Here is a 12,837-nt window from a genome sequence, read left to right on the forward strand (position 1 = left end):
TCGCATTTCCAGTAACGAAATTGGGTTTAGGACCAGGGATTCCATATCTTTGAAACAGGCTCATCTTTCTTTTTCTCCATCTAGAAATATTGCTGAGCATTTAGTTTTCATTTGTATCGAGAAAATTTGAAAATATTTAGTTATATATTAAATGTTTAATCAATTATATTATAAAAAACAATATTATTAATCACTTATTAAAAATATAAAAGAAATTATTGTAAAAGTATTTAAAATATAAATTAGATAAGAAATTAATGGATTATTTTTTTTTGTTTACATCTCTCTCTTTAGTGAAAATAAGTTAGACACTATTTTCTTAGAACTCAACGAGTGTTCTAGGTCAAATTTACTCGGATAGGGCAGATTCTGCATTATCCGAGGTAAGTGAGTAGCCTACATAATTTTTCTTACACTATAATTCGTAAACGAAAGCACCAAATGATAACTTGCATTACAAAATAATCTTTTTTCTTACGTTTTATCATTTAACTTTAGTGTGAGACAAATCGTTCATATTAAAATGTAACTATAATAACACTTCAGCTGTTTTAACTGTATGATATGGTGTGAAAAATGTTCTTATTTTATGTATGAAATTGAGTAAAGTAACTTATAGAAAAAAGCTTAAAAGTGATATACAGTAATACCTCGGTTTTCGTCGGCGTGTCCTCGTGACCTCGCTTCAAATTTTGCGAAAACAAAGGGCGATCCACGCATTTTCCCGCTCATTGTGGCGTTGTTTCTTGTTGTGTGAGCATTATTACCCCGCGCCTCTAGCCAAACATTTTCATTGGTTTCCTTTTTTTTGCTCCATCATAGGACCAAAGAAAGTGCCGAGAGCTAGCAGAACTTCAAAGAAGAAAGCCAGGGGACTCCATCAAAGTCAAGGAATTCATTTTAAAATACGAGAGCAACATTAAGATTGCTGAAATCGTCCGCTTTTATATACATTTTATATTAATTTCGTATTGTTTTTAGTATTATACACTATATTTATTCTGTATAAAATGTGTTTTTGGTAGGTATTTTGAAGTGTCTAGAACGAATTAAAATTGAATTTGCATTGATTAATATGGAGATAATTGCCTCGGTTTTCGTCGGTTTCGGATATCGCCGATTGTTTTCAGACGGATTATCGACAAAATCCGAGGTATCATTGTACTTATAAATTTTACATTTGTAATTTCTAATCCAAGATGGCCCTGGCTGTCCGTTGTTTCCAAATTTTCAATTATATGAATTAGCATTAATACAGTAATCACATTACCTCGGATCATAGAAATTTTGCTGTAAGTTATGACGATTATGCTGAATAACGCTATCCGTAGCGTAAAAATGTTCATTTTGGTTGTTTCAACAAATCGTAACAACTAATACTTATCAGAAGTATAGGAAATGCAAGGTCCAAAAGATCTGCAATCGCAAGATTGCCTAGTGTTTTAGGCATTACCCAAAATGCACTTTCATCTTGGATTTTGTCAGAAAACAAATTAGACAAACTTAACATTGTATAAATAAGTCTGGGCAAAATTTAAATTTAATACATTTGTTCGCATGTTGCCTATATTACCGGGTAAATAAGTACGAGATTAAAGAAAACAAAGTTTTATGCAACACGTTATCGAGTTATCGAGATGAACTTTAGTAATAAGAACTGAAATATGTCAGAAAATGAGAATAAACAAAAGAGATCTCTTGGACTCTTATCAGATGTTAAAAGATCTCCTTTGTTTCTTCTTTGTCCCAACTTTGTAGAAGACATCATCAGTCCACCCCAGAACTAGTTCTATTACATTTCGAACGTCTCCTTTTCATCGATCAAATCTTGGTTCTGGCAAACTTATAGATTTAAACACATCAATCTTTGGAAATTTCTTATCAGATTTAAAAAATCAGAGAATCACGAGCCTTAGTCTGGAAGTCTTGCATATGTTACAGACAAAGACATGGGAGCTGTTTCCTGCCTTTAATGTGCTCAAAAGCAATGCCAACAAAATAATAAACAGCATAGTTTTCATTAGAAAAAGAGCCAGAAAAAATTAATTCACTTGTGATAAAAAGAATTTTTAAAAGGTCGATGTAGTGAAATCTAAACCGCTAATCCAAAATTATCTTAAAATGTAGGTTTTCGGCTGACAGATTATGGATCCGAATTATTGATGAAAAATTAAGAATAGAGCAAGCGGATTGAAATTCGAATTGTCGTAGCTTTCGGTAGATGTTTCAGGAATAAATAAAAACAATAATATTTATTATTTTTATGATTTTTTTTTCTTCTTCTGGTTTGTTGATAACCTTTCTTCCAAACAATTAATGAATATTGTAAAAGAGATTTTGCAATTTTCTATATAACACATATCTCAAATGTATGGATTTTTTTTTATCAATTTTATTAATTTTAATCTTTATGTTAAAAATTTCTTTTACATTCAAATGAATTTTAATTATTTGCATGTATTTTCGTACTTATTTACTAAAGCATAACGAAAAATTTACCTAAATAGAAACCCATTTAATGTATTACCAAATAAATGCTTCTCAGCAGCTCAAGGTATTTATTTATTAATTATTCTTTTTGATGAGTATTTGTTCAGTTGTTACTATATTACCATTAAAAGCAGTTAATCTTAAAAATAACTTAATTTCAATTTATAGCTGATAAATTACACATTATTACAGCAAAATGATATTCCAGGCTAATTAATAATTCACTTTCGAAATGAAAGTAAAATATAAATGACTAAATGGGTATTTTTTCTAACATTAATTTTATATAAACAAAATCATTATATGTATAACTTTATACATATAATGATAAATGTCTTGCAGAAACAAAGGAACACGAAATAATAAAAGATAAAAATAATTAAAATGAACACAAACATGTATTTCTCAGATTCACAATTGTATACTTACTTTTCACCCCAGTATTCAGTTTACCCATATTAAAGTAAATTTTTTTTGATTTTTAAGAGATACATTGGGATTTGATTATCAGCATAAACGGTGCTGATAATAAAANTCTCGTTCGATGACTTATATCCTGCCTTGCATCCTGGCACAAAGCACGTTGGCATTTTTATGGAGCTAAAAAAACAATTATTATAGGTCAAAATCACTGACTTCAATACATACCTAGCAAGAACAACGATCTCCTGCTAACAGTGGCGCCGACTAGCGGCAAATATTGTCTCTAGCTAAGTTTGAACTATTAGTCAAAAGACCAGTTAATCTACCAACTCTGGTTTCGTCTAGCCATCTGGTAGTAGTGGTGGACACCCTCATCTGTCTTTGGTTTGTTTGGGGAGACCCGCTAAACAGCAGACCAGTCCCCCCCAGCCCTCCCATTTGCCCGTGCCATCTGGTGTCATTGACGGCACTTGTTACAAGTGGAAAGCTCAGGTAAGATCTACCTGATTTTGCTAGTGTACTGGCCAGGGTCTAGCTGGTGTTCCACTAGCCAAGCTTTGCTTGGCAAGCTAGGTCCAGCCAGGACCCCTATTGGCTCCTGGCATTGTCTTCTCTGGTGTCCTCGGGAATATTGTGGATTCTCTCTGCACCAGTGCATTCAACCAGTATCATCTTTGAAATACAGCTTGCTACAGGGTTTTTCCATTGGTGTTCTTGGAGACTTCCCCTGTAGTCGTTTTTTCCTGCGGCACCTCTACTTGAGGCGGCTTCCTGCTCCTCCTTCACTCCGGACATCTTCAAAACAACCCTTCCCGGACTCGGCTACACTTGTGCCTCTGGATTATTTGGAAACTCCCTTGTCTGCCAAGTCTACAGTACTCTGACACGGAAACTACACTCTTCTGGTTGGCAATTACACACTTTACCATCATCATATCATCTCTCAACCAAGTGAGTAGTCAGCATGAGGACAGTACAACTAACTGTAGTGCAAATATCACTTCACTGGAGGACTCGATACTAAGTGAAGCTAATCATCATCTGCTCAAGATATTGGATCTACTACCAGAAAAATACGGTGGGAACATTGGGACTGAGAAACGCAAAGAGGTGCAGGACCGTGTCACTCGCCTCTATGCCTGTTTTGGACAGTTCCACGGCATCCTGAAAGAAGTGAGGTCCAAGCATTCCCCGCGCCCTGTCTCCACTCCGACTGTGACTAACTCTCAGCCAATCTCTTACGCTGATGTCACCAAACTCAATGCAAGACCTAGTGCAACAACCATTGCCATCAACAAGACTTTGAAAAACAAGGTACACTATGAAGGCACAGGAGGCGGATTTGCTGTCCTTATATATCCGAAGACTAAGGAAGACGGACAAAACATCAATATGAATAACATAGAAATGGAAATTAAGAGACAAATAAAACCACACGAGATTAAGGTGCGTGTTAAATCAGTAAGGCATGTGAGAGGAGATGGCATCTGTTTCCGCACAGATAGCCACAAAGAAGCTAAGATCTTAGAAGAGGTAATAAACAAAATTCCAGACATTGCAAAGAAGGTACAAAGAAAAATATCAGAGGGAAGGAGACCTCGGGTAATACTAACTAATGTTCCGATATCAGTCGACGAAGCAGACATAATTCCTATGATTTATGAACAGAACGACATTCTTCACACTATGACCCATGAAGAATTCGAAAATGCAACAAGGATAAGTACCGTCCTATTTAGAAATGAAATACCACAAAAGAAAACTGTCGACACATAGTGATATCAACTACACCCAAAATAAGGGATCTCCTTGTAAGACTGAAACATATTGCCATACAATGGGCAAAAATATATGCTAATGACTACATACCATTGGTGAGGTNATTAATTTAATTCTATTCTAGGAGTCTGCCAAAAGCACACGTATTTGTAAAATCTAAGTGACTCGTACAACATGGAATTCACATAAAAAGGAAAAATCAACAGTGTCATAGGGGGGTCGACTGTATTTTACTACTACAAGTCGGGTCCAGACTTGGAAGAGGTAAGTTGTGTGTTCTCTTGCTCCTGACCAGGTTATTTTGTAGGTTTTAGTGCTAAGCCTTATATTAGGCTAAGCTAGCTGTAGTCTGTGTTAAAGTAGGGTTAGCTTGCAGTTAGGCTTAGGATAACTAAGCCTAACTTTTTCTCCCATTTTATTTGGGAAGTGTTGGGTTTTTGGGAGCCAGACATATTGGCTTCCCCAGTGCAAGGTCTGGTGAAGGCAAGCTCGGCAACAATCTTGTATTACGTGCTTTCCTAGTGGATACAGGATGGATATTGTGTCTACCTTCAGTGTTGTGTTTGTGTCATCGTTCTGTGTCCTGTATTTCGTCTAGCCATCTGGTAGTGGTGGACACCCTCATCTGTCTTTGGTTTGTTTGGGGAGACCCGCTAAACAGCAGACCAGTCCCCCCCCAGCCTCCCATTTGCCCGTGCCATCTGGTGTCATTGACGGCACTTGTTACAAGTGGGAAGCTCAGGTAAGATCTACCTGACTTTACTGGTAAATTAAAGTTTATTATTTCTGTTTCTTTTATATACATGGAGCAACATGCTCGATAACATTTTTATTTCATTTAAGTACAAAAGTCACTTTTTTATTCATTTCTTATGCTTATTTAACATTACATTTAAAACCGTAATACAACTACTATAATTATAACTCTTTTTTACATTAGGCTTCTTTCTTTTAAAATATATTTACATTTATTTATATATTATATTTCTTTTTACAATTTCTATTTATTGTCATTACANTTGAGATTATCGTTATTGTTATTACTATATATTACAATAGTTAATTCGTGCGTTAAATTTAAATTTACTTTTTAATATTTATAAATATAGTTTTACACGCAACACCTGTACTGTCAGTTTTAGTTAATTTACATACTTATTTTGTAGAAATTTAAAAATAAGTATATTTTTTTCATTAAATGATTGTATTTTTTGTTTTCTAAGCTCCCATATTTAGCATAAAATAAATAATTACAACTTATTTAAAATTTTTGTCAGTACCGCACCACATTCAGACTTATACACAAAGTTGTCATTTCATTCTACAGCACCTTTACTTTTGCACATTTGTACAGATGCCGAATTTTATTGTAATTAATTGACGATTAATATTTCTAATATAAGTGTGAAATCCGAATATATTTGTCATGTTATGTCTACAGAATGTTTCATTAATTAAGCCTTCAACCATGCAGGTTATCAGCATGCTCGGTGGCATGCCCTTCACTGTTTTGGAGCCAAAGTTATTGCTTTCTGTAGTTTTAGGTAAATAAATATTTCGTATAAAATACCATGAATCGAATATTTACAAAAGGATCCATCAAAAGTACTTTAAAAGACATGAATATTTGTAAAAGTGTACAATCGAAACGTATTAAAACTTAATGTTTTACAGAGAGTTTAGTGGTGTAATAATTTATACATAAAATAATACTTATGCAAATTAACGAGAATGAAGAATATGCTCGTATCTAAGTACATCGACATTAATATAGCGGGTAATGAAACCAACAGCTAAAATTGATTTTAATGAGTCAGGTTTTGTGATTCTTTATTTACTTTCGTATAAATATCACATTACCAAGCAGCAGCCATAAGACATTTATACTTGCTATTGTTCTTTGAGTAAGATTATTTCTGTCAAATAAGTGTATAGTCCATCAAAAAGAAAACTTCTGAATCTAAATCTCGTAAGTATTTTTAGCTTAATATAACTTCTGTTATACTAATCTGCATGATTAATTGTTTTCACTCTCTTACCTGACGCAAAAATTTGCAAAAATCTATTAATAAATAAATATTAATTTTTACATTACAAAATTCATAAACTAGGATAAAATAATACGTTCAATTATTTATTAATTTTATATTTTAATAAATAATGTTAAAAAATAATGATGTAATACTATCTATTGTGGTTTTTTTACGAAAAAAGTAATTTAGTTTATTACATATTTGACGCCTCCTTTTATACAAAATAATAACTGCAACAGAAGAAATGTGTTCTGTACGATTGTTCCTTTCAGATGTAAATACAAGGTACAAATCACGGATTTATTCATAATCTATTAATGTTTTGTATAAACACTCTTAAATTTAAAAAATTTTTAAGCAACTTTACATAGTCTTCTTTATTTTTCAGATATTTCGAATGAAACAAACATCACAATAAGTCACAAAAGTGTCTTTTGTTTTAAGTCTTTCTCTTCCAAATCTTCTCTCAATCGTCACAACGAAACTCAAAGTGAAGAGAACATATTCGCATGTGATATATGTAAAAAATGTTTTGCAAGTAAATTTCAGATGAGATGTCATCGTAGAATTCATACAGCAGAAGAACTTTACCAGTGCATTGTATGTGATAAACGTTTTTCTCGAAAATCTGCTTTGTCTACACATCTCAGAATGCACACAGGAGAGAAGCCATTTGAATGTGATATATGTAAAAAATGTTTTGCAAGGAAATTTTCGATGACATGTCATCGTAGAATTCATACAGGAGAAAAACCTTACCAGTGCATTCTATGTGATAAACGTTTTGCTAAAAAATCTGATTTGTCTACACATCATAGAAAGCACACTGGAGAGAAGCCATTCAAATGTAATGTATGTGATAAGAGTTTTTCAATAAATAGCAATCTTTCTGTTCATCTCAGAACTCACACAGGAGAGAAGCCATTCGAATGTGATATATGTAAAAAATGTTTTGTAACAAAAATGGTAATGACCCATCATCGTAGATCTCACACAGGAGAGAAACCTTATCAGTGCAATATATGTGATAAATTTTTGTCACGTAAAAGTTTTTTGTCTGTTCATCGCAGAAAGCATACAGAAGAAAGGCGTTATAACTGTGACATATGTCACCGAACATTTAAATATTACTCAGGTTGTCATAAACACAAAAAATTACATACCGTATTAGAGAAATTTTCGTGTTGTTTATGCGGCACGTTTTTTGCTCAGGAAGACAAAATGGTTAATCATGTTCGGATGCATATTAATTCAGGTTGTCCAAAGTGCAATTGCCAGTTCTCATGTGAACGAAACTTTTTAGCTCACGTTCTTCAACATTCGAAAGAAACACTGCGACTGTGCGAAACTTGTCTTCACCCTTTTGCTCGGATTTCTGCGTTTAAGTTGTATAACACTATTCTATTTTTTCCGGAAAATGTATCTTACTGCACGGATTGTGGATCAAAAAAATAAATTGTATAATATGTAGAAAGTTTATTTTGCGTGTTGTTCCATTTAGTCGTATTTGCATAAATTTTCTCTGTCAACACGAACGACAGATTTTCAGTTCGACAAATTTTAACTTTTATCTTTCAGCAGAAAGCTAAGATTTTATTGTAACGTTCTTTGTCTTTTTGTAATATCATGCATTATAGTTGAACATTGTATTTGAACCAGAACTGTTATGTAAAATATTACATATAAAATTCTAAAATAATGATTAATAAATGTATTTAAAAACTGAAATTTAGAGCAATGATTAATATTTTATCACTCTAACACTCTAAAAATTTAAATATCTTGGATTACACCACCAAAATAAACCTAATAATGTTTTAGTAAACATATTCAACACCAGTTCGAAAACATGAGCTTGATTACTGTGTACCTCACAAGTGTGAGAACCGACAGGGTCATTTCTTTCTACAGGGTCATTTCATTCTAGTCGCCCATCGACGATAGTAGTGCCAGTAACTTAGGATTTTTCTATAACTTTGTGCCCTAATTCGATTCTCGACAACTAGGTGGATTACCTGATTTTCGCCAGGATATCAAAATACATTAAGAGGTATGGAAACAACTTCTGTGAACTCTCTCTTGGCCTCTTCGCGCTTACGGACTCAGAATTTAGAATTCGGGCTTTAGGGACTCAGATCTCCGTGGATTGGCCTTCAAGTCGGAGGGACTTGCCCCTTGTCAGAGATGGCTTAAATTTTTAGTTTATCCCGTGGGAACGGGACTAACTTTTTTCGGGTCTGGTCGAGTGTAGTAGGGAGGAGTGCCATCGGTAAAATGACAGGCGATATACCAGTAAAAAAGGACACCAATTTAACAAAGAAACAACGATTTATAGGTTATCTATATAGACGGTACCATTTATTTATTTAGCGTATGGCTACACATCTAATTGTTAACAAGAACAGAAAGCAGAAAAAGTAAGAACACAAATCATAAATGTAAATCTAAGTTAGAAATATAGTTTAAAGCGGTACCATAACTATTATCGAAGGAAAATTCTGAGTCCCTAAGCACGAAGAGGCCGAGAGAGAGTTCACAGAAGTTGTTTCCATACCTCTTTATGTATTTTGATATCCTGGCGAAAATCAGGTAATCCACCGAGTCGTCGAGGATCGAATTAGGGCACAAAGTTATAGAAAAATCCTAAGTTATTAGAACTACTACCGTCGATGGGCGACACCCCGGAGGAGGGGAGAGAAGTGGCTTTTATCGTTTCACGGTGGGAAAACAATCATGTGACTAATTAGCTGCGAAATAAAAGGTGTGCGATGAGATCAAAGTTGTCCCCGTAACCCAAATAAGATGACAAAATCGTATGTTAACTATAAACGTTTGAGTTCGTAGTATGGGAATATTGTCGAGATAGGCGAATGTTTAATTTGATAAAAAAAGAGGTGGAAATTTTTCCATCTTTCAAATTGTTTTTTTCTCTATTTTCTAGGGGAAAAATCAGTAAAAATTCTGGATTTCACAGAAGCATAAAACTAAGACGAAATAACAACTGAATTAAAAATTATCAGAAAATTGCTCATATTACGTAACTTAGACGATCTACATATCTGAATAACTTTGTCAGTTTTAATATAAGTGTTAGGAAATAGTAAACTAAAGCAAGTGTCAATATCAGTAGTAGTGGTTTGGGTGGCACTAATTACAAAATTAATTTCAGATGTCGATTAAATTAAAATTGCAAATAAAAATTTGTCAAGTGGAATTATTTCAGATCACAAAATTAATCTCTCCATCACAAATCTTAATTTTATTTTAACAATAAGGTAAAGTTCTTGTAATAATTATTAAATGTTTTAATATCGAATAAAATTAAAACAATAATTGTATGAAATAATATAACACCAAAACGAATTTTTTTTTTATTTTTACATAAATAAATCAAATAAGTTTTATATTATTNTGTTCTTTTTAAATCGTTTAAAAGTTGTTTTAAATGTTCGAAATTTAGTAAATAAAAAAGAAACATTATTCGGATTTATGTGCGAAGACAAGTGTTTGATAAACACGACAAATACAGAGCGAAGTAGAAAAGAAAATTATACGGGTAACTTCAGTAAGTGACTTTCTATTACTATGCCTCACAGGTAAATAGTTGCAAAATTCTGTAAATTGAGTGCATTGTAATATTCCACCACAATTCTATGTTATCTATGATTGCTCTGTCTTTGCTTTACTGTGTTCACAGGGAGTTACAAAACAGTTTTTACTATTCCAACCATTTACCATTATGTTTAAATTTAAAAACACAAGAAATAAAAATATTTGGAGTTTTGTTAAAAGTTTAGGTTTTAGGTCACATGTTGGCCTGAAAGAGTCAGCTGACACAGGTGAGAGTAAATTTGCAAAATACAGTAAGGATATTTCTCAGATCAGTGTTTCCCAACTCACGTGCCGCGATACACAACTATATCGCGGAAGAAACTGGTATGTCGCGGAAATATTAAATATTTTCTTAGAATATTGAATAAGCGCCTGTTTAAAATTTCATTTATTTTTTTACCGCTGGCTGGCCGAAGGAGGTGTTCGCTAAAATGCCGATTGTTGCAAAATTTGCGACATCAGAATATCCTTGAAACTTGATATTCGAAACTTCGAAGCTATAAAAGTTTTAATGCTAATATATTTGCTATAGTAATTTATTGGGCTGAATTTTTTTTCAAATTGTATACCTATAAATTACCACTGTCGTTCATTTATCCGTCTGTCATCCTAACTCTCGAGAATGGAGTTAGTTAGACGAAATTCGAGATCAGATATGGAAACCCTAGAGGCAGATGGTCCTGATTAACTATATAGAAATTTCCTATAAAAACTGGAAGTCACGTTATTTTTATTAAAATCTTCCCTGAAAGCATTTAATACAGTAGATGACTGACACACTCACTTGTTAAAGAAAAAGTATGATGTACAGGGGCAAGACACGGCAGTACTAATCTGAAGTAGAGAGCATATATTTTAAACTATATAAATTAAAAATATGATTAAAAATTTCAGCCCGCCATTGTGACGATGTCACAATAAATAATTGCTCGTCACTTAATACATTTAAGTGTTTACTTTCTAGTTATTAATATAGTAAAATTACGAATTGACGTTTAAACTGAGAAAATCAATTCCAAAGTAAAACGTATTCATAACGTAATGAATTCAGTCAAAAACAATCATACATGCTACGAAGCATATTTATGTTTTAAATTAAACATATTTATTTATGCTAGTCAACATATGTCAGATCTCTGTGTAAGTCAAATAATACATACAAATGAACATATCAGACAATACAGAAATGAGTAAAAATAAATAATGAATAACAGTAAATTGTGAAATAAATAACTCAAAAATATATAGTAGAAATGAGGCAATTATGATCTAACAAACTTATTTTTTACAATGTATTTCCATCCCGTTCCTAAACTATCGGCATCACTGCAAGGGAGTGTACAGACTTAATGATGTTTGCTCTTCCCATTTTATCACTGAGCTCTCAATCTGCGCCATCCTGGATAGTACTGTGGTAATGGATCTATTTCTTATATTATATTGGTATTCTTTAAGTCTAATTTTGAAGTTCCTTGTGGTGACACCGATCTAAAGAAAATGTGTTAATTAAACATGAACGGGCATGTAAAAAAGAAGGGATAGAAATGTGTGCACCGACCATTAGGCGGCGCAGAGCACTGCATTAGCAAATTTTCTTACCTAGTTAGTTAATCAGTGCGACCTGGTGTACGAACTAACTATTAGAATTACGTTATCCCACAAGTCATCATTATTCGAATCGTTTTGCAGTATGTTATAAAAGTCGCTTTCCAATTTAGTATAAAGGTAACGTGTTTAATATATTTCATTTTGTTTCATTTCATTTATTAATTATATAGATAAAGTAAGAAAAAAATAATTAGGTTATATTAATGTTAACTGTTGTATCCAGGGTGGCCAAACTGCTGTAATGGACTCTTCTAAACTATTATTGAGGTTACCGTATACTTATAACTACAGTTTATTTTTATACTTGAGACATACTACTTACACATATGTAATTTTTTTAATCAGTTTTTTTGATTATTTTGAAGATGGTATACATACGAATTGTAAGCGTAACTTAACCTATATCAGGCAATTGAAAGCTNCCAGGGAATTCAACAAGCTCAAACATAAAAAAGCTCCAGGTCCGGACAAAATTACCGCAAAGATGGCCAAGATTGCATTTCAAGCAATCCCAACTACCTTTTCTATTATAATGAATAAGTGCCTAGAGGTGGGCTACTTCCCTACTGAATGGAAGCAAGCATCAATTAAATTAATTCCAAAGAACAGAAACTCACTGCCATCTTCTGCCTCAGACTTCAGGCCAATATCACTTCTGTCATTTATCGGGAAAGTGCTGGATGCTCTCCTTGTCAATCGTATTGTCTATCACTATGAGAGTAATGGTATCATGTGTAACCGGCAGTACGGCTTCAGGAAGGGGAGAAACACTATCAAGGCAATGGACAATCTGAAAACATATATTCTTAAGGCACTGAAAGAAGGCAAGCACACTATCATGGTCACCATAGACTTTAAAGGTGCCTTCGACCATGCTTGGTGGCCTGCAATC

The 12,837-nt window shown here is 33.3% G+C and overlaps 1 protein-coding gene across 1 annotated transcript; it reads left to right on the forward strand.

Annotated features, from left to right (window-relative positions):
• The first annotated feature begins 6,485 nt into the window (after positions 1-6,485).
• On the forward strand, positions 6,486-8,411 carry LOC111633152 (zinc finger protein 525-like). The gene is made up of 2 exons (XM_023377682.1): positions 6,486-6,661; positions 7,114-8,411. Exon 2 carries the CDS (start codon positions 7,275-7,277, stop codon positions 8,178-8,180), a length of 906 nt encoding a protein of 301 aa, XP_023233450.1. The 5' UTR covers positions 6,486-6,661; positions 7,114-7,274; the 3' UTR covers positions 8,181-8,411.
• The last annotated feature ends 4,426 nt before the right edge of the window (positions 8,412-12,837 follow it).

This window comes from Centruroides sculpturatus, unplaced genomic scaffold, assembly GCF_000671375.1.
Source record: "Centruroides sculpturatus isolate CEXI.00-Female unplaced genomic scaffold, Cexi_2.0 scaffold773, whole genome shotgun sequence".
NCBI lineage: Eukaryota > Metazoa > Arthropoda > Arachnida > Scorpiones > Buthidae > Centruroides > Centruroides sculpturatus.